Source organism: Lemur catta, chromosome 18 (genome assembly GCF_020740605.2).
Source record: "Lemur catta isolate mLemCat1 chromosome 18, mLemCat1.pri, whole genome shotgun sequence".
Taxonomy (NCBI): Eukaryota; Metazoa; Chordata; class Mammalia; order Primates; family Lemuridae; genus Lemur; species Lemur catta.
In genome coordinates this window covers 14,720,880-14,747,125 of record NC_059145.1, presented here as the reverse complement: position 1 = coordinate 14,747,125, position 26,246 = coordinate 14,720,880, and the positions used below count along the sequence as shown (strand labels likewise).

General features: G+C 43.6%; 2 protein-coding genes across 2 annotated transcripts in view; one reads left to right on the top strand and one right to left on the bottom strand.

Annotated features, from left to right (window-relative positions):
• Window positions 1-4,893, top strand: part of CNTN4 (contactin 4) — a 434,888-nt gene extending 429,995 nt beyond the window's left edge. Inside the window, exons 21-22 of the mRNA XM_045530432.1 lie at window positions 393-561; window positions 3,065-4,893. Coding sequence (XP_045386388.1) covers window positions 393-561; window positions 3,065-3,165 — 270 coding nt within the window. The 3' untranslated portion in view covers window positions 3,166-4,893. The remainder of the gene's footprint in view (window positions 1-392; window positions 562-3,064) is intronic.
• A 10,957-nt stretch (window positions 4,894-15,850) lies between these two features.
• IL5RA (interleukin 5 receptor subunit alpha) overlaps window positions 15,851-26,246 on the bottom strand; it is a 28,433-nt gene continuing 18,037 nt past the window's right edge. Inside the window, exons 8-10 of the mRNA XM_045529724.1 lie at window positions 20,700-20,796; window positions 19,502-19,586; window positions 15,851-15,975 (exon numbers count right to left, since the gene is read on the bottom strand). Of these exons, the coding sequence (XP_045385680.1) occupies window positions 15,889-15,975; window positions 19,502-19,586; window positions 20,700-20,796 (269 nt within the window). The 3' untranslated portion in view covers window positions 15,851-15,888. The remainder of the gene's footprint in view (window positions 15,976-19,501; window positions 19,587-20,699; window positions 20,797-26,246) is intronic.

The following is a 26,246-nucleotide window of genomic DNA, read 5'->3' as shown; positions in this document are numbered from 1 at the left end:
TGGGAGAAGTGAGACTCAGAGAGGTGAAGTAAGTGGCCCACAGTCGTGCAATGGCCAAGTCTATTCTGATGCCAGAGTCCAGTGTGTAACTGAGCTCTGTGCATCCTATTTTTTCAGGTATGTCAGCTGAGCCTCCGATAGGCTAGGCAGTTGGTAGAATCACGCTGCCCACTCCCCTGCCGTCATATCCTTTTAAACTCTCTCCTCACAATGAAATGGTAGCTGCAGACACGGCCCTCACGGTAAACGAGCCTTCCAAATGCAAGTGGGCAGCCGGACAACCTCAACGTCGCTGCATTTAGCTGGTGCCCAGAGGTGAAAACAAATGAATGCTCCATCTTTGGGGCCTTTGTGAGAACAGCAGGTGACACCTGTTCTTTCTGTATTGGCAGGTCTTGTACAGATGGAACAGACAAAGCAGCACATCTGTCATTGAAACAAATAAAACATCGGTGGAGCTTTCTTTGCCTTTTGATGAAGATTATATAATAGAAATCAAGCCATTCAGCGATGGAGGCGATGGCAGCAGCAGCGAGCAAATTCGAATTCCAAAGATATCAAGTAAGAAAGTCTATTTTCTCTGTTTCCCCCTGGCTGTCTTCTCTTATCAGCCTTCCAGATGAGTCAGGGCTTGAAACAAATTAAGCCCGGAAAAGGAAGACTTACAATAAAAATGGAGGCTACCACCTCTCTCCCTCAGACAACTGATGTTTGCGGAGCACAGGCAGTTGCATGCAAAAAACAGCTTGCCCTGTTTTGACTGATCAATCTGTTGCCAATCAAAAATAAGGTTAAAGCAGCCCAAATCAGTCACTCAGGTTTCTGTGTTGACACATGTGGTTTGCATTTTCATAACCCCAGAATTACAGCTTAGAAAGTTAAAAGCATGACTCGGTCGGGAGGAACAAGCAAAAGCATTCTTAAAAATGCTATAGCAGTTTGTCTCCAGTGAAACAATGTAGCTCACTGTCTTCAGCTGAAAATATTTCGAACTTCCTATTTATTTTGAATGTGTGTATGCAACATGCGTGTAAAGGCATGTGTCTCTATTATCTTCACTTTCAAATATCATTGAAGGATGTGGAAAGTATTCTTTTTTGAGCTAATACATTCAATCTGGTTTTCAAACTTTTGTAAGTGTCTCAGCAGCATGTTATTTTTCGTTCTTGTGTGTGATTCCATTTATTTAAAGAAAAAACACAGAATAGGCAGATCCATGGAGACAGAAATCCGGTTGGTGACGGGCAATGCCTGGCCAGTGGCAGCTTCATGGCTATCAGGTTTCCACTTGGGGTGATGAAAAAATTCTAGAACTAAATAGTGGTGCTGGTTGTACAACACTGGGGTGTCCCTAATGCCACTGAATTGCACACTGTAGTTAAAAGGGTAAATTTCATGTTACCTGTATTCTACCACAATAAAAAAAGAACGATTGCAGTTAGATATCTAAGTGTAGATTTCCACTGGTCTTGGCTTTAGCAGTCTAGAGATTAGGGGCATCAGTGGAGGCTGGCGATATAAATTTTCAAGCCATCAGTGAAGATATGATATTTTATATCCTGGGCAAAATCCTCCCCACAGAGTCCTAAATTTTAGCCCTGCAATGTGCCCGTGCCATCACATTGTTTATCAGATGAGGAAAGGGCCTATGGTGTCTTGCTGATACAAGTAATAGTCAAGCACCCACTAAGCAATTTTAATTGCACCTACAAAATTCCAGTGCCTCAGATCGGAAGAGAAAAAGTTCCTTGGTCATTTCCCTCTTCTTCTGAATCTCTTTTTGTGTATGTGGGACTCAGTAGGCTTGTGTTAATGCTAATGGACAGGCCTTCGGGTGGGGAACTGAGGCCCCACACAGCCATGCTTTAGAACCCAGGGGTGATTTTCCAGTGTTTCTAGATGGAGTTTATATTTACTACATCTTTTTTGCATACAAACACTAAAGGCATTTTTATCTTTTAAAAAAAAAACTGGGGAGAATTGGATTCTATGCTTCACCAAACAGGGGCTCTAACTTCTGTTGAAAAGGAGGCAGATTTATGGTGAGATGTGGAAGTAATTTCCAGGCCACAAACACACACGATTGGGGTTTATTTATCTCACTCTGTTAAAAATCTGACTTCAGACTTTCTTATTGCAAGTATTGGTTTTTTGACTGATTCCTGGTTTGATTATTCATTGTAAAAACATAGATTAAGCACTTACGTTGGTATAGTTATTAGATGATAAGGATGTGACTGTGAGCAAAACGTGATCTCTTCCCTCAAGAGATTTTTCATTATGTGGGTCACAGAGATCTTACAGTATTGAAGAAACCCTGAATGACAGATGGCAACTTCTTACTATGAAAAATGTCAGGCCCAACAAAAGTGTTGGTCCGAGTGCAGTGGTCTTTACAACTAATTGATCACAGCCAGTTACAGATTCCTTTGTTCCTTCTCCTCTCCCTCTGCTTCACTTGACTAGCCTTGAAATAAAAGAAAAAGAAAAATGCAGGACCCATATTAAAAAGGATGGAGATTATTTTGTTTGGGGAGAAGGGGTATATTTAGACAGACATGAATCTGAATCCCAATCCAGCTATTTACTGGCTAGGTGATCTTAGAAAAGTTACCTTATTTCTCTGGGCCCAAATCTCATCTGTTAAATGGGGTAATAGCAATAGCTGGCCGTCATCCAGTTTTTGCAAGATTTAAGGGTCACAGAGGTCTGTGCCCAGCGCGAAGGTAGAATTCAAAAGAGAGTAGCAATTTTCATTTTGTTGTGTTATCAATATATTTGTCAGTATTGTTATTAATAATATTGAAGTTTCTTCTCACGTTAGATGTGGACATTCTCGTTTTACACATGCTTTAAGGTACAGGGAGGGATGTCCCACACCCTGTTCCCAAGTTCATAGCTAGGTAGTAATAGAACCGATATTGAAAAGTCATTAAGAGGTAATTATTTCTAGTAGAACCCAGGCAGTTCTGCTGTTTCATTGGCCTCTCTTCTCTTTGTACCCAGGATGAGGCTGTTTTACTTTGCTATTTATTTATTTTGAGTGATTTTTTTCTCTTTTCAGACGCCTACGCAAGAGGATCCGGGGCTTCCACTTCAAACGCGTGCACGCTGTCAGCCATCAGTACAATAATGATTTCCCTCACAGCTAGGTCCAGTTTATGACAAAAGTTATCTAAAGGACTTGCTGTTTATAATATAAGCAACATTTAGCTAGTTGTTTTGAAGACACCCAGTACTAAGTAATATTGTTGTTCGAGTACATCTTATTACTGGAAAAAAAAAATGTTTTTTGCTTCTTTAGGAATGGCATTATACAGTACTTCCTCAAAGCAAATCTAGCTTTGTCTGAAGGTTCTTTGGAAACTCTGCAATGCACTGAAGACATCTGTAATATGATGTTACCAAAGCAGTTTACATATGTCCTTATATGCATATTTTTTATTATATATTTAGTGTTTTATAGAATTTTTTAAAGTTAACATATAATGTAGATATTAATTTTTTCCTCTGCTGTAAAATGCTATGGGCAACACAACCATGCAATTATAATTTGAAAATATTTCCTTTAAAAACAGAGTTTGAAACTCACCTTGGTTAATAAACTGCAAATTACTTGTACAGTTTTATGAGGATCTAGTGGCAGAACAGCTGAAGATTTGGTCTATAACTCAAGGCTGCTGTATGCAAATTACTCTTTGAATGGTTAATGCTTTTTGACATGTACAATATGTTTTCCTGCCCCATTGTGAATTCTGTTGTTCAGCACAACTTGAGATGGTTTCAGGAATGGCTGCAATCTCAAAACCTAAATTGACTGCCTGAGAGGCACCTTGTGCAATACTCCCATCCCTGAATTTAGCATTGTACAGTAAGACTTTCTTTTCACTCAGCTAAGTTAGCATTGTCTTTGTAGTAGCATTATCTTAGACCTTAAATTTGAAGTTACATATCCTGTAGTAACATAGACCAAAAGTTACTATAGTCAATCAAGTATTTCAAAGGATACAAGATAATTTTACTATCTTTAAATGTATCTGTTTTGAATGTAAATTTTAAAGAAGAAGTAATTCTCTGTCAATAGAGTCATAATTTCTTTACAAAATTTCTTATATATAATACGTGTATCTCTGTAATAATAGAGCCCTTCTTTTGAATCCAAATTACGTATGGAGTTTGGAAGATTTCTCCTATTTTAGCAAATAGTTGCTGCAAAGAATTTTTCATATGACTCTATAAGAGATCTTTAATACAATTGTATGGTATCTTGATGATTCTCCTGTTTTGCAATAGGTAGCCTAGTTGCTTTATAAGCTTAACCTTCTAAGTCTTTAAATCACACGTTGGAAAATGACAATATCAACAAATCTGTATTCTTATGAAAAGAACTATTTGTTATGATGGGGAGGTTTTGTAAGCTGACACTAGTGGAACAGTAATATAAAAGGCAATGAAATTTTCTATAAAATTTTTCACATGTAAACACGCTGCCACCTTTTCTTCTTTCTCAGAGAGCTCAAATTTGCCTGTAATTTGTCATTTTTGCTTACAAATAATATAACTTAACTTTTCAACCTTCTAGTTATATTTATCCAATAAAGTCATAATCAGGATTCCATTTGTGTAAAAATTAGGGTGGTAACCGGAAAAAAATATTGTCAGTATTTCAAGCTGTGTTCCTTTCTTAGTTTGATATGGTTACTTACTTCTGTTAAAATAAAATAAAATTTAAAATCACGTGCAAAAAAAATCAAGAAAATAATAAAATGAATGAAAAAAAAACATGACACCGCAGGTAGTCCCCAGCCCCAGTGTAAATGACATTTACCAGTGATCTAGCATATGTGATCTTTTTTTAAAGGCATTGTTAATAAATATTCTGTCATTTGTAAAGATACTTGTCTTTTGGGAGCATTTTTCCTGCCTGCCTGTCAGGGAATTTGTTAGCTCACCTTTGTGCTAGTCATAATTTGGGATCATAGTGGGACTCAAAAGTCTCTGGCCATGACCCAAAGCTAGACAGCCCAGACCTATTCCTTTGGAAGTGACAACCCTGCAGACATCATTTCAAATCCTCTTTGGAAGTAGAGAGGGTCATACTCCACAGATAAATGTCCTAAGATCAGACTTGAATATTTTCTCTTGATTAGCTAAGTGTTTTGTATTTAATCTAAGTATATCTGTTGTTTCTCTCACTCCCATTGCTAAAAGGATAAGATCTAAACTTGAGCATTGAAGGCCCTTCTTAATCTAAAACAACTTAACTTTGTTTCCAGCCATATTGAGCCCTCCCTGGCCCCTGAACACTGCTTGCTTTTGGTCTCACCTCTGTGCCTTTTGGTCTTACGGCTGCCTCTTCCTGACATGCCCTCCCCACTCTTCTCTCCCACCCAGATCCCGACTGTCCTAGGGTAGCCCCTGCCCCAGCTTGTCTGTGAAGTCTTCCCACATATCGGTCTTCTGTGACATCCTTCCTCTGAATTAGCTGCAACCCCTATCAATACCGCTCATTTAGTAATTAATCAGGTATGACTTTTGGAAATCTCTTGTACTGTTATCTTGCATTTTAATTTAACTCCTGTATTGTTACTTACTTTTCCTTGTATGTATGCCTTGTCTTCCCAACTAGATTGTAAGCTCCTTGAGGGCAGGGACTTTGGTCTTATCTTCCATGTACTCTCCATAGTGCCTAGCACAGTGCCTTGCAATAAATATTCATTGATTAATTGATTGAAGGGGTCTTTGAAGTAGCGTTTTGCATCAGTTGCCCACCTGTGTGCCATAGCAAACCAACCAGGGAAGACTGTGTCACTACTTTCGTGATGTGGTGGAACGTGTTAAAAGGCCTGGCTTCTAACTTTATGACTTGAGGAAGTCCTTTAGCCGCTTGGCTTCATCGTCTGAGAAATGAGGCCCTGGATTAGCTGAGTCTGACTGAAGATATTTTAGAAAGTGCCCCATGGGCACCTTCACTGAAACTCGTCTGATTTGTTGGCTTCCGTGGTTTGCCCGGGTGGTGTCCACTGGTTGCAAGCAACAGAAACAACCCTGGCTAACTTGAGCAAACTGAAAGGCATTAACTAGAATGACACAGGTTAGATCAATGAGCCAAGGAAACACTGAAGGGCCAAGCCTTGGTGAGGATAGGAATAAGGCCACTCTAATGGTCCAGACTGCAAGAACTTTGGAATGTCTTTTTGGGGTCCTGTTGTGGGAATGAATCAGCTTTGTGTCCAGTTCTGATGCCACTCTGCTCAATATCCAAATTCCTGGGAAAGTGTCTGATCAGTCCAATTTGGGCCACACAGCCAGAGCACCTTGATCACACTAAGCCTGCACTCCTAGAGGAGGGATAATTTCTTAAGAGAAAATTGAGATGATGTTTCCAGAAGGTGAGAGTATAAGTGCTGGCTGGGTCTAAGCAATAGACTTTCTATGCTTAGCCAGCCAAGGAGATGTTCCCAGGCCCTAAGCTGAAGTAATACACTCAAATGGAAAGTATTGCTGCTTTCGAGATTTTTTTTTTCTGAAAGAGGAGCACTAGGAAAAATTTGCTTTGCTTATTTAACCTTTTCAAGTACTTACTCTTATCCTCTTTGTTGTGTGTAATCCACCTGTGATTTAACTGTATAAAAGGAAATTCTATTCTCCCAGATAAATGGATTCTCCCAGCGTATCTAGTTTCTATAGAGCCCACCCAGGCTATGCACAAAGCAACACCTTTCCATGGGGGCAGGAGACATGGATGATAAACTTCTTTTCTCAGGTAAGCTCTGAATTCTTCCAGCTTGTGAGGTGGGAGGTACCATAAACCTGTATCTTAAGATTGAGTTATTTCTACCATCCAAATTGTGGTTGCTACGGCTGGGAGGTGATGTTAAAACCTGCTTAACCTTTCCCAGTCTCTCCTACCACCTTACCTTACCACAAATATGCTCAAAGAATGTTGAGTTATAAAAAGTACATAAATAGCACATAATTAGCTATTGAAATGTCATGTAATTTTTAAAGTAATTCCATGCGATATAATCAACCAACAGGTGATTTTTGCACACCATATTGGATTACCTTGTTATCCATTAACACAGATAATCAAGAATTGACTGTATTTTCCTGATGTTACAATTAGAACAATGTTCTGGCCAAAAAAGTTACGTGGCCAACCACAGTGGTTTGAGGGGCAAGCTTTTAAAATCAAGGATTTATAGTCAACCTGTGGGCTTGGAATCATATCCAAAATGATTCCATTACCAAATGCTGGACACGGAAACCCTACAAAAGCAGTTTAATACTAAGGCTGGGAGTATGGATTCTGGAGTTTGACTGCCTGGGATGCATTCTGACAGTTGCTGCTTACTAGATAGGATAAAAGTTTGTAAAGCTCTAAATGCACGGCTCTCCCAACATCAGTGATTGTTTTATCATCAGTTCTTTTTTTCCTCAAGGGACTTCAGAACTGCAGATGTAGAACGTTGATGCTTCCCAACACCAAAATGAGCTGAACTCAACTAGCACGTCCATTATCACCTTTTATTTAAATATTATTTCTTAATATTAATATGTAATCATTTTACTAACACTGTAGACTGTTTACTAAACTAACTATTGATATTGATGTTAATATAAAATATAAAAGAATTTAGCAGCAGGTTCTTCATCGAGATGCCAGGTTTTCCACAAAGACTCCCTCAGTTTCCCCAGCTGCTATCGACCTCTCGTTTCTCTGACCTCCAAGGCATGTGATCAGTACCTGCTCGTGTCAGTTATCCCTCTGTACCTGATATGTAAATTGTTTTAGTTCATGTCTTCTTCCCTCTAGTAAACAGAGAGCACCTTGGGGGTAGTCTAGCTGTGATTCCTGATCGTACTCCCCGAGCACCGGGCCCGTATCCCCCAATCCCAGACCCAGAGGGAGGCGAATACATGGCACCATTTCGTATGATCTCTGCAGCCCCCCGCCACAGTGTGGTAGCAATAGGCACGTCAGGCTGCCCGTTTTGCAAGGAGGCCCCTTTCCCCTTGTGCTAAATGGGCCATGCAGATTAAATGTTCCAATTCCACAACTCAAGTGTAAACTACAATACTCAACAGAGCTCACAGTTTAAACAAAATTGGCCTCTAGCCTTTATCACCAACAGTTATGGGCAGTTGTAGATTAGCAGAGCCCGAATAATATAGATCACACAGAGAAAGCTTTTTTTAAAAAAGGGTCAACCACATGATAGATCTGAAAGTCTGAAAAACGGCAAGGCTGAGGTACTTAAACATAGCTGCCATTAAATGTGATATCTCCAATCTCTGTACACTGGACTTTTGCTACATATTCTTACCAATTATTATGAACAACACAAACTGCACCAGGAAATATATGTGTCTTAGGATTTTAACTAACAAAGAGTAATCTCTTTAATTTGGTTTTATAGGTTTCAAAGGGCTCTTCACACTAAGAAGCAGGAGACACAGGTTGTATTCCTTTTTCATTTATGAAATGAAGGCAAAGAAGTGATACAAGAAGCCCAAAGTAACACAGACAATTAGAAAGTCAGGACTAGTAAAACTCTTAATTCAGTGCATTTCAACACCTGGAAATAAGTATTTAACGAGAGAAAGGACAGGATAGAGCAAGGAACTGGACTTGAGAGAACCAGAACGAGAGAACATTGCAGGGCACTGCGTAGGCGAGAGGAAAACGGTGAGGAAGGAGGGTGGGATGTCTGAGGGTCAGATGTGGGAAGTGAGAAGCTCCGAGTGATGGCCAGGCCCCGAGCACAGCCGTCTGGAAGAGTGGACGAGGATAAGGGCCCCGACGTTGGTTATTCAGCAAAGGACTATAGTGGCCGTCCTCTCTGCTCCAGGCACTATTCTAGGCACAGGGGAATGATGTGGCATCCAGCTGTGGGTGAGGAAGCCAAGGGACCCATGACCAGGATTTTGTCACAGTGCAGAGAAATGCAGTGATAATAATAGGCAACAATGGTTATGCTCAGAGTATGTGCCCTTCTCAGTGCGAATCAACCCAGCGATTTAGTTACTATTTATTGTTTCTATTTTATACACAGAAAACTGAGGCTGAGAGGTTCAGAGACTTGTCCCTGGTCATACAGCTGGCCACAGAGGCCAGGAATGCAGATGCCGATGGCTTGGCTTCAAGGCCTCCTCCAAAACATTAGCTGTCTCTACCTATAGATAGAGAGATGACCAATACACAAACAGTAGATAAATAGATGATAGACAGATACTAGTTCCCATATAACCAGAAGGGAAGACAGTGGTGAGTTTCCATGGAAGTCATACACTAGTTGTTGAAAAGTGACGCCCAGGGCCATGGGCCGAGCTCCCAGGTGTGGGATTCCTGCAGCGAGAGCCCACACGGCTCAGATGGGATCATTGCTGTGCTCCGAAGTATCCCAGCTTGTCTACGGCTCTTTCCTTGACTGCACATGTTGTTTTTTGCTTGTTTGTCTGTTGTATTTGACTTCAGGTGTCTTAGAGATGTTTCTTCAAACTTGGGCTATCCTACAAGGTGACAGTTTCCAGACAAAATTCAAGAGGAACAGTTAAACTTGGAGTTCAGATTTTAAAAATACACTTTTTTAGCATAAACATGTCCCCTGCAATATTTATCTGAAATTCAAATGTAACTGGGCCTCCTCTATTTTCATTTGCTAAATCTGGTAACCTTACACAGGCAGGAACATGCACCCCCATTGAGGTAACTAATTTCTAACTTGGTCCGGCCGCGGTGGCTCACGCCTGTAATCCTAGCACTCTGGGAGGCCGAGGCGGGAGGATCGTTTGAGCTCAGGAGTTCAAGACCAGCCTGAGCAAGAGTGAGGCCCCGTCTCTACTAAAAATAGAAAGAAATTATCTGGCTAACTAAAATATGTATATGCAAAAAATTAGCTGGGCATGGTGGCACATGCCTGTAGTCCCAGCTACTCGGGAGGCTGAGGCAGAAGAATTGCTTGAGCCCAGGAGTTTGAGTTTGCTGTGAGCTAGGCTGATGCCACAGCACTCTAGCCTGGGCAATAGAGTAAGATTCTGTCTCAAAAAAAAAGAAAAAAAAGAAACAATTTAGGGCTTACTGATGTGATGTCAGATCTCTGAAGGTTGATGGCTCTGAGGATGAGGCATGAGGTTTGTTGTTTTGAGTTCTGTTTGGTTTGCTGAACTCTTCTTCCCCCTTTCCTTGGATGGTGTGAGAATGACATGTGTGTGTGTGTGTGTGTGTGTGTGTGTGTGTGTCTGTGTGTCTGTGTGTGTGTGTGTGTCTGTGTGTATTTCCAGAGAGCCAGGAATGGTGGGCGAGGTTCCTCTTAGAGCTGGTAGCAAAGAATGTTCAGACAAAGACCCAGATTATGTGGCAAGGAGGTGAAAAGTGGCATTGGGGGGGAGGCGGAATTCCAGAAATATTTTGAAAAGTTATGAAAATGGGCTTGTTGCTAAGAACATAAGCCATAGCTCAGCTAATTAGAAAATTATGTAATTGATGTACCATTTATCAACTACAATATTAGGACTAAATGTCTGAGACCAAATAACTGGGGGTTTGAATCGGCCCAGCTATTGCCCCTGAATTTAGTGGGTGACAAATAAGATGCTGAGTGCTTACTATGCATCAAGCCCTGTTCTGGGCACTGGAGAAACTGAGATAAACAGGATTAAGGCTGCCCTCCCATGGTTCTCCGGAGGAGACAGAAACATACACTTATTTGAAAGATGGTGTGCAAAGTGTGGACAGATAAAAGTATGAACAGAATGCTGGATCTGGGTTGCTTGCAAACCAACTTACAACAAGGTTAAGTTCAGTCAAACACAAATATCACCACTGATCCCCCAATAGAATGATTTTTATTGATTAAACATAATTATTTTCTCAAACTGGTTGCTTTTCTGAAAAACAAACCCAAAAAAAGAAACAAACAACACACCCAAATGTGACATATTTTTTAATCCATTAAGCTATGTACTGATAAACACTAGCCCTCTGGCCAAATCCAGCTTAATGCCCGTTTTTTGTAAATAAAGATTTATCGGAACACAGCCATGCTCATTTACGTACCGTCTGCAGCTCCTTTATGCTATCGTGGCAGAACTGAGTAACTGCAGTAGAGACCGTGTGGTCCTCAGAGCTGACAATATTGACTATCTGGCCCTTTAAGAAGCTTGCTGACCTTTGAACTATGACACTAGTACTTTACTGTTAATTTCTTTCCTCCAGTTTTCAACCTCAGGTTTGTATTCTTTCACTTTGTCACCTGGCGGGGGCAAATCTTGGCCTTTAATTTTAATAAATGAAACAAACCTAATAACACACCTTCAAGTTGAAAAGAGTCCGCTGGAACTTTAAACTAGGGCCCGTGGGCCACGTGGGCCGCTTAGTGCTGCGCCTGACAACCAGCACGCACACTGGGAGCCAAATGGGTGGTACCGGGGGCCCTGCTTGGCGGCTGCACGTGCTCGGTGGCTCCGAGGAGCCCGGGTGTTTGGTGGCTGCTGAGGTCGGGGAGGTGTTTCTGAAGCGACTATCACACCAACTGTGAGTTCTTATTACTTTGTTATTTTAAGCTCCAGTGATGAATTAATGTCTGTTATAATCACGCGGCTTTAATGAATGAGTCTACCAATTAGAGCGCAGCTCTGCAGTATCCGAGTGGAATATTCTGGCATGCACTTAGGAAGGTCACTTCCTTTTGCTCTGTCAGGCTGCGCTCAACCAGCACTCAGCTCCTACTTACATACACCAGCACTCAGCTCAACCAGCACTCAGCTCCTACTTACATACACCAGCACTCAGCTCAACCAGCACTCAGCTCCTACTTACATACACCAGCACTCAGCTCAACCAGCACTCAGCTCCTACTTACATACACCTCCTCAGAGTGGTTACGCTTAAGTGAGACAGAACAGAATTAAACATAAGGCACCTTGGGAAACATAGGGGGACATTTAATTCAAACTGGAAGTTGAGGAAAGACTTTGAGGTCACAGAGAGTGCAGATTTAGAAGATAAATTGTCAACAAGGTGAAGAAAAGGGTTTTTTTTTTTTCCCAGCAGAGAGAGTTTAAGCAGAGTCGTGGAGGGATGAGACCGCACGGTGCTCGCAGAGAAGTGATCGGCACGTGAATCGTAACAGAGGTAGTAGCGTTGCGAGGCGTGGCTGGAGAGCTACTGAGGAGCTGAGTCACAGTCGATTTTGTTTAAAAGGAGCTCTAAGTTGAAGGTGATGGAGAGCTCTGTGAGGGTTTTGGACAGGGGTGACACAGGCAGATGTGCCTTTTATCTAGATCTTTCAGAGGGAGGCGATACTAGAGGCCAGGAGATCAGTGCAGAGGCTAATGCAACAGTCCTAGCTGAGAGCTGCTGAAGACAATAGTGGGGACAGAGGGTGGGAGTACTTAGGAATAATTAGGGGAAAAATTGAGAAATGTACCCCCTTTCAATTTGCAGACTTAGACAATTCACCGTCATTTATGTTAAATACGTCTCATTCTGAACCACATTTACATTCATATCTATTCCCTAAAGCAGAGGGATACTCGGGGGAAAAAAAAAACAAGATTGTCTTTTAGTTCAATATAGAATTCTAAAGTAAGAAATGGTTTCCAAAAACGTCATACCCTGGAACTTGATTTGTAGGACATAGAAGCAAGCAGGAGCAGCTACATAGTCATTGTCACGAAGACCCTCAGGCTAACGCTAAACCCTATGTTAATTAGGTTTTTCACCTTTGCTCTTGCCATCAAAGATTGTTTTCAGTTCTCTGTTCTCACTTCCAGATATCTACTTTTTCTTTCACAAATTAGCACCTAAGGTTTATTAATTCCACCAACAGATGGTCCTGACACATACAAGTCTCACCATGAAAACGTTTGGATTTTTAATCAGGATGTTCTTTGCCCACATGGATTCTTCCCCAGCCTGCATGCGTAGCTTGAGGCCTAAGGCATCTCAATGAGGCTCAGGTGGCTGAGATGTTGGCAAAACGTGACCTTGACCCCCCAGTCTCCCCCACAGGCCCCCGTGCTGCATGCAGTAAATTCCAAATGCCAAGGAAAGAGACTGGGCTGAAATCCTTGTTGGAAAGGATGTCTTGGAGAAGCATGTGTGTTCTGATGCCGTGTCTATGAAGGCTGTAGGGGGGACAGCCTCTTGGTGGGAGGTGGGGAGAGCTGGGAGCCAACAGCCTGACCTCAGCTTACAGCAACCTGCTGACAATGGTGTTTCCCGCTAAGTGAATGTTCAAACTCTCTGATTTGCCGTGACAAGGCTAGCGAAAACAGCATAGGCTACTCAAAATGAGCCTCTGCTGAATCCTGACCCCTCTTATACAGCAATTTATACATAACAACTTAGCCACGTTGTCAGCAAAAAGAGATCAAGCGATAGCGTCCTGCTGGTCAGGCACGTGTGTCTCGTTACTCCCAATCACGTTCTCAGCAGACACCTGTCTTACTCGCCGCGGTACTGTTGTTGGCCTTGATGATCTCTGCTGAATACTCTTGGGTTCCAGCCGTACGCAAGGTGCCGTGCCGGGGCTGGCGGAGGCTTTAAGAGGGTCCGATGAGCACTTAATTTTCTCAGGTCAGGTAGGGTCGTAGACGCCACAGATAAAAGGATGCACTTCCCGTGAGCTCCGTCCTCCTGATGCTCACGGTCTATCATGGCACATCTCACCAGCTCCAATGTGGGGGTGGGGCCCAGGATGAGAACCCAGGATCCCCCACCTCCACTTCTGAAGGCTTCGTGGAAGAGGTGACGTTGGATATTCGATCCCAAAAAATGAGTATGAGTTCCACAAGCCAAGAAGGGAGGAGGAAGTTCACATTCCACCGGGGAGGCCACCTGGGCTACTCTGTGTTGCTCCTGACTCACAACCCAGGCCCAGATGGCAGTGCCAGCTCAGGGCAGGGCGGCAAGGAGCCCTGCAGAGCCCAGGTGATTGCTGGGTCCTGAGGTCGGGGGAGGCGTCTCTGAAGTGAGCACCGCACCGAACGATGAGGAACTGGCCACACTGGGGGGCAGCCTTCTTCTGTCCCAGCCTCCTGGGCAGAGGCGGCTTCCACAACGCTGGATTTCAGGCAGGGAGCTCTAGGTCCCCCAGGAGGGCAGGTTTTTTGGCAGGCCTTTTCTACCACTTATTCCTTCGGCAGGTGGTTTTCAAATTTCGCCATTCATAAGAATTGCCCGGAGCAGCAGTTTTCAAAGTGTGGTCCTGGGACCTGCAGCATCAGCATCACCTGGGAACTTGTTAAAAATACAAATTCTCGGGCCCCGGCCAGGCCTATTCAATCAGACTGAGGCGGGGGCCGGCTTGCCTGTGTTTTAATGAGCCCTCCAGTTGGCTCCGATTCTGACCTAAGGTGTCCACTGACAACACCGTTCCCGGAGACTCTGGATCAATCGGGCGATCAAACATTCTGCAGGTTACCGCAGCACCTCCACCGGCCTTGCCTTCTAGGCCACACCCCTAAGCCAGCCTCAGCCTTTCCCTGGCTCTCCCCTCCACATCACTGGGGTCACCTGGGCCTGGTATTCAACTCCTCACTATGCCATTTTCTAACAACCTCTCTGCACCTCAGTGCCTGCATCTGTAAAATGGGGGCAGTGATACAGATTACTGTAAGATGATGTGGGCTCATCAAGATTAGAGATGATGTCTGAAGTATCTGGTACAACACGCTGACACTTGGGAAACAACCAATAACTGACAGCTGTCACAACTGCTGTGCCTGTCATCCAGGGCCCAACTCCGCTAGTAACAGTGGGTGATTATAGGTTAGTCAGAAGAAAACAACCCCTGGAGATATATGGTGGTTAATGTGTCCCCATGGCTGGATCAAAACGGGCTAAACTAACTCCAGAAAGCATAGAAGAGTGTGCCATGCTGGGGGTCCTGAGCACTGTCACCTCCCTTCCCTGTCTACAGCTTCTTGACCCAGGGCCAAGCATTGTTCGGGCCCCTTCAGCTTCCTCCTGCCCATCTCTGCCCAGGACTTTCCTGTACTTGGTTCCACCTGTGGCCCATTCATTGCCCACCAAAAGGCCTCCAATCTGGATGCAGACTCGTATGCGAGGATGTTAGAAGGAAGAATTTCTGTATCTATTGGGGTGGTCGATGGCCTGCTGGAACCCTTCCAAATTTAAGAGATTAGGATCCACCTAGCGCTACCTGACCAACAAGTTGCTCTGAAATCTTTGGCAGCAAACATCTCTTCTGAAAGGTCATTTTTGACCCAGTGATCCCTTTCACGATTGAATTCTGCTCAATTCTGTTCTCAGTATATTTTCAGAATAGCAAGGCTTGCTTCAAGAATATAATCTTTGAACAAAATCCTCTTCTATCTTTTAATATGGGGTGATGTCTTAGCTCTTTAGGTTGTAAATTAGTTTGCCTCAAATCATGCTCCCTGGACCAGGCCTCTGGAACTTGTCATAATCTCTTTCTCTCTCTCTCTTTCTCTCTGTCTCTCATACACACACTACTTGAAAGGAAAGTATTCTAGAACTCAGAAAAAAAAGAAAGGCACTGTGAATTTTTGACTCCCACTTGCCATAGGAAAGGCAGTCTTGAATCCAAGTTCCTGATTCACTCCGGGCGGGTGCAGGCTGCTTTCTTCCTGAGATTTCAGCTGAGGGCCACCACTGGCAGCTTCAACAGCCAAGCTGGCACTGCCAGAACGAATCAACCTCCTTGCTGTGAGGAGATTTTGATGAAACGTGTCCCATCGAAAGAGTTACAAGACCAGTATTTCTTGATGTATTGCCTTGCAGCTAAACTGAGAATCCAGTAAATTGTGAATGCCTCTTAGCCGAGAGACAGCAGTGGCTGTTCTGCCCACTGTGGCCTGCGTGTGTGAGTTTATCTGGAAATGCCACAGTGACAATCAAAACACAGAATCTTCCAGGGTCTCAAATCCAGGCTCCTCCACGTAACTTATGACTTCAGTTTCTGTTTCAGTGGACCCAGCTTTCTGCAAAACAAATCATCTTTTCTTAGATATCTGTGAGAGAATTTTTTCTTTGAATTCTTTACAATTAGTTTTCAGTCTATTTTTAAAATAAAAATAGCAAATGTTCAGTGAAGAAAATGTGGAAAATCAAACGGAAAGAAGCAGAAAAACAAAACTATCCATAAACCTATCTCCCAAACACAGCCCACCGCTTCTCCACAGCTCTTTATTTAGGCATAAAGTGTTCTTTGCACTTACATGAAGTCATGGACACACAGCTTTATAAACTGATTTCTTTCTCTGTAACATCACATAATATTTTAAATTGCGTTATATGTACTTTGGCTACATAATTTTTAATAACGCCATCATATTTCACCCATAGTTTACTGTAGTATTCCCCTAAATTAGGGCAACTCAGTCCAAGTTTGGCATTATATAAACAATGCTGATAACAACTAGAACATTGGTAACAAAATAAAATCACCCATAAGAGGTCCTATTTCTTTGCCATTTACTCATCCAACACATGTTTTCATGCCTGCTCCACACAGACACGATGCTGAGCATTGGGTTCACACTGGTGGCCACACAGAGATGGTCCCTGCCTCGCGTGCGTTACTTTAAATAGTTTACAGGCAACTTAATTTGGGGAGGACCCTTCTCTGGTTACCACTGTGGAAACAAAGAACAGCTGGAAACCAGTCCCTTAAATTGAAAGTTCAGGATGAGATTTTTTAAAACAAGCTTTATTTTTTTAACTGTTGAAGGCCAACTCACCTCCCTCCTTCACTGTCTCCTGCATATTACAAAACAATTTCTAACTGAGGTCTGAGCAAGCAGAAACTTATTTCACCGAGAGCTCTGGGATGGCAGATCTCCTCTAAGCCACAGGACCTTGGCACCCACCCCAAGCTCGGAAGTGCAAATTCTCATGAGGAGCAGAGGGTTTCCTTTCCTACTAGCCAAATGCTTCTCGGTGGCCGCTGCCCAGAGCACCAATGTGCCCTCTTGTCCTTGCAGCAGAGGCTCCGAGAGCGGGTTGCACAGCTTCTGCTGCCTTGGAGGCAGAGGCAGGGCACTGCCACACGTGGGCCAGCTGTGGTCAGCACTGCACTGGCTCACATGTTCCCTCAGGTGGAGAATTTGGCCCACAGGGCTGACAGCACCAGGCAGTGCTTCATTTCCCCAATTCCTCTCTCTCTCTCTCTCTCTCTCTCTCTCTCTCTCTCTCTCTCTCTCTCTCTCTCTCTCTGGTTTGTTTTTATGTGAAACTCCGCCATGTGAGAAGAGAATAAGTTGTCCTGAGAAGCCAGGCAATGTCAAGCTCTGACATTAATCCTTTGCTTATTCTGAAACCAGCTTGTCTAGGCCAAGTTGTTATTTTGCACAGATGACTTGACTTTAATTAACAACAGATCACAAGCTTCTACAATAAGCTTTTAAACCAGTATCTCTCACCAACTTCAGAATATTAAAAAAAAGCTTCGAGGGCTCTGTAGGGAAATTAGATGCCAGCATTAAGATGTTCCATTAAGAAGCCAGGACAAATGACTTAAGGCTGCTGCTTCAATCAGATGGGTTTTCTCGGGGATGAGTGTTCGAGGGCAAGGGGAGGTTGGTGGCAGCACACGTTCAGGTGACCCGACGCCAGGCTCCACACTGGGGCCCACTCTCCTTCCGGAGAACTCAGGGAACAAGAGCAGATGGGCTGTGCCTCGGATAAAGGACAACACAAGGATCGAACCAAGGGCAGGGTGATTCTTTTGCCAGCCTTAATTCTCTGCTTCAATAGGTTAGTCACTGTTATTATCTATAAATCATCCCAAACACCCAAACTACACACTCTTAAAGAAAGGTCATAGCTTATTGAAATCAACCATTTTGGTGAGTTTTTCATCGACCCTCTCTTTTCCCTACAACCAGTCACCAGGCAGTTCACCCAATCATCAGTTATTTTGTTAAAGAGAAACCTAAATTTGTTGAGAAAATTGCTTGATCTAAATCAGGGGTTGGAAAACGACAGCCATGGACCAAATCTGGCCTGTTGCCTGTTTCCATAAATGAAGTTTTATTGGAACACAGCCACGCTCATTCATTAGCACGTTTTCTGTGCCGACTTTCATACTGCAGTGGCAGAGTGGAAGAGTTGAGACAGAAACCATTTGTCTCTCAGATATTTACTATCTGGCTTTTAAAAAAAAAAAAAAATGTGCTGACCCCAGATCTAAACAACCATTCCACTTAAGAACAAATTTGACAGAGTGCAATAATTATACACTGAAAATCACAAAACACTGTTGAGAGAAATTAGTGAAAACCTAAATTAATGAGGTGATATGCCCTGTTTATAGATTGGAAGACTCCATATTGTTCAGATGTCATTTCTCCCCAAATTAATCTGTAATTCAACACAATCCCACTCAAAACCCCAGCTGCCTTTTCTTGTAGAAAATGATGCACTGAATCTAAAATTTATATGAGAATGCAGAGGACCTAGAATAACCAAAACAACTTTGGAAAAAAATTCTTTTTGGAGGCCTTACACAACTGGTCTCAAGGTTTACAATAAAGCTACAGAAATCAAGACAGTATTGTACTGGCATAAGGATAGACAAATAGATCAATGAAGTTAAATAGATATTACAGAAATACACCTACCCACATATAGACAACTGATTTCCAACAAAGATGCCAAGGCAGTTCACTGGGGAAAAGACTTTTTTTTTTCAACAAATGATACTGGAACTATTGGATAGCCATAGGTAAGTGACCATTGGGTTAAGTCTAAGTGCTCTTAATGGTGAACGGGACTGAGAAAAAACATACTTGGGGAAATCATTTGCTTTCTGTATGGATTTTTTATTCAAGAACTAAAGTTCCCCTGAAAATTCTCTGTTGACTAGGTACTCACATGCAGAAACACAGAACCTTGAAACGTTAGAGCTAAGTGGCATGTTGTACAATCCCATCTGTGCCCCTAACTATGCACAACAGGAAGTTGGGGCTCATAGGGTTGAAGGAATTGCCCAAGGTCAGTTAAGAGATGATTGATATGAATTAAAAATTCAAGTCTGACTGGCGAGAACACTCATAATTGCATGGGACCCTTCCAAAAGGTAAAGACAGTAATGAACATTTTTAACAGAACAGCCAAAGAACAGAACAACTGAAGCAACAGAAAGACTCCTGGCCTTCTCAGTAAAAACCCTACCTCATAATACAGAAAACCAAAACCCAGTGGCAGTTCCCAGGGGACTCAACTCTGGGCACACATGGCAGTGGTCCCCAGCCTTTTTGGCACCAGGGACCGGTTTCATGGAAGATAATTTTTCCATGGATGGTGAGCAGGAGTGGGGGTGGGGGTGGGGAGGATGACATGGGATGGGGAGCGGCTGTAAGTACAGATGAAGCTTCACTCGCTCGCCCACCACTCACCTCCTGCTGTGCAGCCCAGTTCCTAACAGGCCATGGACTGGTACTGGTCCAAAGCCTGGGGGTTGGGGACCGCAGACATATGGCATATCATAAGAACTGTCAACATTACCTCATAGTTAGTGGTTATAAAGAACTCTTGAATGTTACTTTTTGGTGCTGGAACTGGTGGAAACAACTTGGTCCATAAATGACACCTGAAAACAGAGTAAAGGAGGGAATTAGGTGAGCATGAGTATCCCTTTTGTCCCTAAGTATCTACTCTAAGAATTGAACTAGTTAATTCCAGGACATGCTATTTTGTAAATTCAAAATCTTTATGGACCAAGACTCCCACAGTAACAGTTGACCTTGAGGGTACTGCAGGGCTCTGATGTGGCTTCTGAATTACCCTGGAAAGACAAAATGGTAACTGCTCCCTGTCGATGCATGTCCCCGGGCCTAGTCTCTGAAGAATGGACCGCATATGTCAAGTTCAAGTGTGTGGTGCCCCATCATTACCTACAGCACTGATTGTAGCACCCCTTCCTCAGCTGTGCTGGCTCACAGTTTGCTTTCTTCCCCCCTCCTTTGAACTGCCAACCCCTAGCCCATAGAAACCATCTGAATGTAACACTTGTAATAGTAAAGCTGCTCATAGCAAAGTCATTTTCTAAACTGTGAAAGGGCCAAGTCAGAACATTTTCTTAAGCCTCCGCAAAGGTGCTTTTCCTTACTGAATGCTAAAGTGGATGAGGAGTACTTATAGGCCAATTGCAGGCTCTAGGATAGGACATCAGATCTGCATGACATTTCTAGAATCTGTGTTTGACCTAATAGCCATTGGATACCCCAGGGCCTGGCAACCGAGGGCCAGGTAGGGGTTGGCACCTGCTAATTGAGGACCGGACGTGGAGGCATTGTGGTGATTTCAGCCTCCAGTGGGCAGCCTTGCCCTGCCTGGGATGTAAAAGACCCTGCTGGTAGCTTAACAAGGACAGCCAGGTCCTGAATGGAAGGCTGCGAAGGCGTCAAAAGAACACGCCTGGGAAAACCTTCACAGAAATTCATAGGCTGTTGACAAGTTCAGGAAGGGGTGAGTGACGGCTGAGCGCTGTGTTGTGCTCTGTCCAGCTACTGTAAATCACTTCCTGGTGTTTCTCTCACCTTTGATTTGGCCCACACTCGTCCTGCAAAGGCCACCAGGAACAAAAGAATGCCATAAATTCCACCTGATAACAAGACCCCTCTGTCTAACAGATGTACAGCAAGACTGCAAAAATTCAATACCCAGACCCCACGGGAGGCACCGAAAGGTAAAGAATACCTACATTCTACAGAGGAGGGAGGACATTAACAAGAGGAAACAGATGGTTGCCATAAGCACAACGAGAAACCATCTTGTCAAGGGCTTCTGCTCATCATTTCCTGATGGGAAACAAAGAAACAAAGAGAAAATCGAAATTAGAATCAACAGCAGAAAAAAGAAGGGAAGCTTAGGTTTGAGTCACAGGTCCTGGGTGACCCTGGGCAAGTAGCTTAACTTCCCTGAGCCTCAGATTACTCATCTGCAAAAGGGGATAACAGCCATCTCACAAAGTTGACATGGGGGTGAAATGAAATGATGGCAGTGAGGCCACTTTTAGCTTAAAGCATTGTGTAGTCCATCAGCAAATATTTATGGGGTCCATTCCACGTGCTGTGCTACCTGGGTCCTGGGGCTTATCAGCTTTTGGTGCACAGTAAGGTTTTTAGATGATGAGGCTGCAAAACCGTAAACCTTCTTCGGAACTCCATAGCACTGCGATCAAAATAGTTTACAAAGTTGTGAATTGAACTCTGGAGGAAGTAAAGTATGAGATAATACTCGTAGTTAACAATAAAGCCATCAGACTCTGCTGTAAGTGCTCTACAATCTCAATTCTTCCCAAAGCACCCCTGACCGTTATTCTCATTTCACAGATAGGAAAGAAGAAAATGATCAGGAAGTCGGTTCAGAAAGTCAGACTTTTGCAGGCAACCTTATGCTCTTTTTAAATTTGTTTCTAATCTACCTTCAAGGCACAGATTTCTTTTATGGGCTTCGATGATAGCTTCGGGGGGGGGGGCGGTGTGATTTTAGTTTTTTTGAAGTGCTGCAAATAAATTCAAGAAAAATTCAAGGCTGTTTACCAAATGGTGTTTAAATGCCTGATTCGCTTTCAGAGAGTAATGGGAGTCCGAGTTGTCTCCGAGAATACACGTTTCCCTTCTCTAGGAGAGGCCACTCATTCACTCATCCATTGGACAAATATTCACTGGGCTCCTGCTACATGTCTGGCACCGCACAGGGTACTGGATACAGTGGTCCAAGGGCACAAGCAAGCGCCCCTCGCATGCAGTGTAGCCCATTGGGGGAGAACACCCCCAGCGAGGAGCAACACACGTGGTGATCTAACGACGCCACGCTAAGGACTGTGGTGAGGCTCCAGCCACACTGCCCAGGAGAAGAGATTCTAATCTTCTTCAGTTTGCCCTTCCCTGTTTCTTCCATCAAATGAGAAATACATGTGCGTGGGATTTTCGACTTCTGGTTAATAGCCTAAGACTTCCTAAAACTCCAAAATACTTAAAACCCCAAACGTTCAAGTGTCAGGAGGGGCAGTGCCTTTGGAGGTAACCCCAGCTTTGCCTCCATCGCTGGCTCTTTCGCCTCCTGAAGACGCTTCCTCGAGGTTTATCTTCGATTTCCCCAGAGCTGTAATCTCTCCCCCCATCTCTTCCCTCTGCTTCCAAATATCCATAGAACCCTTCGTTTTGAACAAGCCATTGTGCTGCTCTGGCATCTCTCTCTACTGTCATCGTACCTTCTTCCTTTATTTCTCGGCCTAATTTCTTGAATAACAGATTCAGGCAGCTTCATTTCCCCATCTCTAAAACTGCTTTTTTAATCGCCGGTGACTTCCCTTTAGTTGAACCAAAAGACTCTTGGTTTTGTTTTCCAACTTTATTTTACTGTCCTCCTTGCTGAATTGCAGAAGTTGACAGTCGAGCCCACCTTGAAACCGTGTTCTTGGCTTTTTTACCCAAATCTTCCTCTTCTTCCATGGCCTTTTCTTCTCCCCTTCTTAATTCCGACTGGCCTTCTCAGCTCACCCCTTGGCCCTTTGGTATTTCCCACTATGGTCTATTCTTTGTTTATCACAGCTTCATCTTTCAATTCCTGGTCCTTATTCCCGGCCCTGCCCTGACACACGGCTTCAGGTCTAGATCTTAACCTACCCGTGGTGAAACCCGCTTGGACATTCTGACAACATTCAAACCCACACTCTCCCCTTCCCCTCGAAACCCCTTCTCTCACTAGCTGCCCCATCCCAGTCCCTGCTCTTGCCAGGCCCCAAACCTGCATCCTCCAAAAAAGTTGGATTCTTCCCCTTCCTCGCACCTCTGTCCTCTTTCCTTATCCCCTTCCTTGCGTCAGTCACCACGACATACCCGGTCATAAACGCAGGAGTGGCCTGCTTTGGTCTGATGTGCCCATGCTGGCCTGCTCTGGAAACCTGGGTCTAGTCCCCGCTCACTGGGCAGGCGATCACTCTGGGCCTTGGTCTCCTCATCTACAAACAAGGCAGTGGAAACACAGAATCCTTCAGACCCCTCCCAAGCCAGCGCCTTTTCTAGCGCCACTCGCTCAATCCAGGGCACTGTCATTTGATGGACGCACACCTTTAAAATCCAAAATTGATTGTAGAAAAGTACTACCTTTTTGCTGCTGAAAGTTTGAAAGTTAAAGTATTAAAAAAAATAATGAAAATCATCAGTTTCCAGGAGTAACTAAAAGTTTATTTTCTTTTTTATCTGGGTTTTTTTTTTTTTTGTCTTTTTAGAGATAGGGGTCTAGCTCTGTCGCCCAGGCTAGTAACTGGTACTACAGGTACATAACATTACACTTGGCTAAATTTTAAGCATTTTTTTTTTAAAGATGGGGTCTTGCTATGTTGCCCAGGCTGGTCTCAAATTCCTGGCCTCAAGTGATTCTACCACCTTGGCCTCTCGAGTCTTTGGGATTACAGCATGAGCCACTGCACCCGGCTAAGAGCTTATTTTCCATGCATGTTTTTACATTCACTTTTTTCTGAGGGCTCACAGGTGCCCAGACACTATGCAAAGTGCTAAACATACATTCTCAATTCTCACAGTGATGCTTCGAGGTGGGCACTGTTATGCTCACTGTACACGTGGAGAGACTTAGGCAGAGAAGGTCAGAATAAGTCAGCAGAGGCCACATAGCTTAGTAAGTGGGGGAGCCCAGATTCTAGCCCAGGACTGGCCAACCAGCCCAGGCTCTTAACCAGGGTGCAGGAATCCCATTCCAGTCTCCTCCATCTGCAAAGCTGAAGGCACACTGCACATGCAGGAGATTCAGTTCACTTATTCTGAACGTTGCTTTGTCACTGAGAATCCTCCGGAGCACGATCTCCATAGCTGGATATGCTTCCCTAGAGGGAAGCCCTGTTTTGTCATTTTGCATGTCCCCACTGTCTGAGAGGGCTGCGTTTGCAAGCTGCTTCCCTCACTGATGTTGGCTGCTTTGCAAACTACCATCCTTCTGACATTCCTTAGGCTCTAGGTGGGACGGAATCACATTACTAAAACTGTATGACTATACTATTTTTTTTTTAAGTTTTATTTTAAAATGCATTTTTGTCTATTATTTTGCAAAAGGCATTAGCCACACTTTGTAAAATGATGGAAAACAGACCCTCAGGGAGACAAACTTTTTCTTTTCCTAAATCCCACAGATACTTGGTGGTTCTAGGATTAATAATCAGTTCTCTGGATTGGAAATGAGTGTCTTGTTAAACCTTGTTTTTACTACACTTGCTCTTAGCTAACATAAAGAGCAACTGGGATGAACTAATACCGTCAAATCAAATACCGTCTTACTTTATTTCCCAGTCCTGTTTCCTGAATGAGGAATCCAGCCTGCTTCATTTCCCCACCGTTGAAACTAACCATTCCCTGCCCTCACCCATTGTGCAAGTCTCCTGATAAGTACGTTCAGAAACGTTAGACTCGCATATACGGGATGCGAATTCAGCAAAGGGTATGTCAGCAGAAAAAAAGTTATCCTGTTTACAGCTAGGTTAAACACAAAAAGTCTGGGTCCTGCAGAAAGAACAAGCAGTGTTGTAAACACTATCAGCATCACACACTCGGTCACATTTGTGTCTCAAATTGTGCAATACCCGGTAGCCTGATATGTCAAGTCCCGATAATGGCGCCGTTTCTTCTGACCATGATTACAAAAATCTTTTCAGTTAAACCACTCTGTAGTTATCCACTTCAGCTCTCACTTTGATAAGCAAAGATTCTCACTGAATTAGCAAAAATACAGAGGCAACTGATTTTATTTCCTTCCATCAAAAAAAGTTATAGATGCATGCAAGGTACTACGTGGGAAGCAAAATCATGGTCACTGCCTGGAGGGAGCTGGCAAAGTAGTCGTTTCTCCCAGCCAGGTCTCTCCAGTCATCCACAATACATTAGAGCAACTGCCCTGCAGACAGCTGAGGGGAGAACCAACCCCCTGGAACACAACCGAGGGCAGCTGTTTTGTGACGAAAACATGAATTGGCAGGTAAATTTAGTGCAAGAAAAAGCTTTCACATGCTCACTGCCAAGTGGAAATTACTGGTGGATTATCTGTTGTTCAGTTATTCATTAATGCAAAAAATTGAGATCAGTTATATTAATACAAATAGGTAAATAAGTAAGCATCAACTCTATTTTCCCTGAAGGTAGAACAAGGGGGACAAGTCCCACCGACAGTGTGCATTTTGGGGGTCGAAGTGTTTAAGAATTTTAACACTGTAAAAGTTGGGAAATCCTTTCATACATCCTTAATTTGAATTCTGGGGTCTCCAGCCTTGAGATTTTTCTAAAAACAAGTATTTCTAGGTAATTCGAATCTTCTCTCTGACTCAAGGAGAATACCTTTCCTGCCATTAAAACTGAAGTCACACGTTTCTTTTCGAGAAATCGATGGGCACTGCCATTTGGTTATGCAGAGATCAGTTTCAGAAAGAGGAAGTCACACTACCTGTCCTGTAAGGAGGGGAAGCCCTGCAGACTCCACTGCATTCCTGGGTGCTCTTCAGACGTGACCAACTGAGAGCATTCAGGAAACTCAGCCTGGCTGGTTTCTGGTGACCTCAGTCTCCACTATTTTTAACATCTCAACCATTTGACCTTGCAAACAAGTCAACTAATGGAGACTCTGCTATTGTTCTATGACCCAAGAATGCGTGTGGAGTGGGACACGGGGTGGAGTGCAGGTGGGATGGGATGGTGGCAATGCAGAGGGCAGGAGCCTCTAGGGTTGGACCCGGCTTAGTCCCAGCTCTGCCTCTGGCTGCCCTGGGAGCTGTGTCAAATCTGTTCCCTCCTGGCACTGCAGCCCCTCTTGCTCTAGAATTCTGTGACCTCTGCAGTTTAGACTAAAGACTCTTAAAAGGTAAATTTGATTTGGAACCCTGCTCCACCTTAAATTATCCATACACGTATGAACTTTTAGTGCTTCCATATTGATTCTGAATCTGATTTCAGACTCAACAAGAGGTTTCAAGAGAAAAGAGCTGATTAGTAAATTGATGGGACTCTTCCAACAGAGCAGCCCCGCTGTGTATTTAGAACCAGCAGGTGCTGGGAGAAGTTCAAATGGTACCAACAGGGCTGGGTAATTGAGAGCATGTCAATATGTTAGTCTATGATACAGGGTTTAACTAGCTTCCTGTGGCTTGCCTCGGGCTGGAGAGTGAGGCTGTGGTGTCATTCAGGAAAGGGCCCCCCCAAACCAGATCACGGGCCCCCAAAGCAAGCAAGAGCCAGGAGCAAAC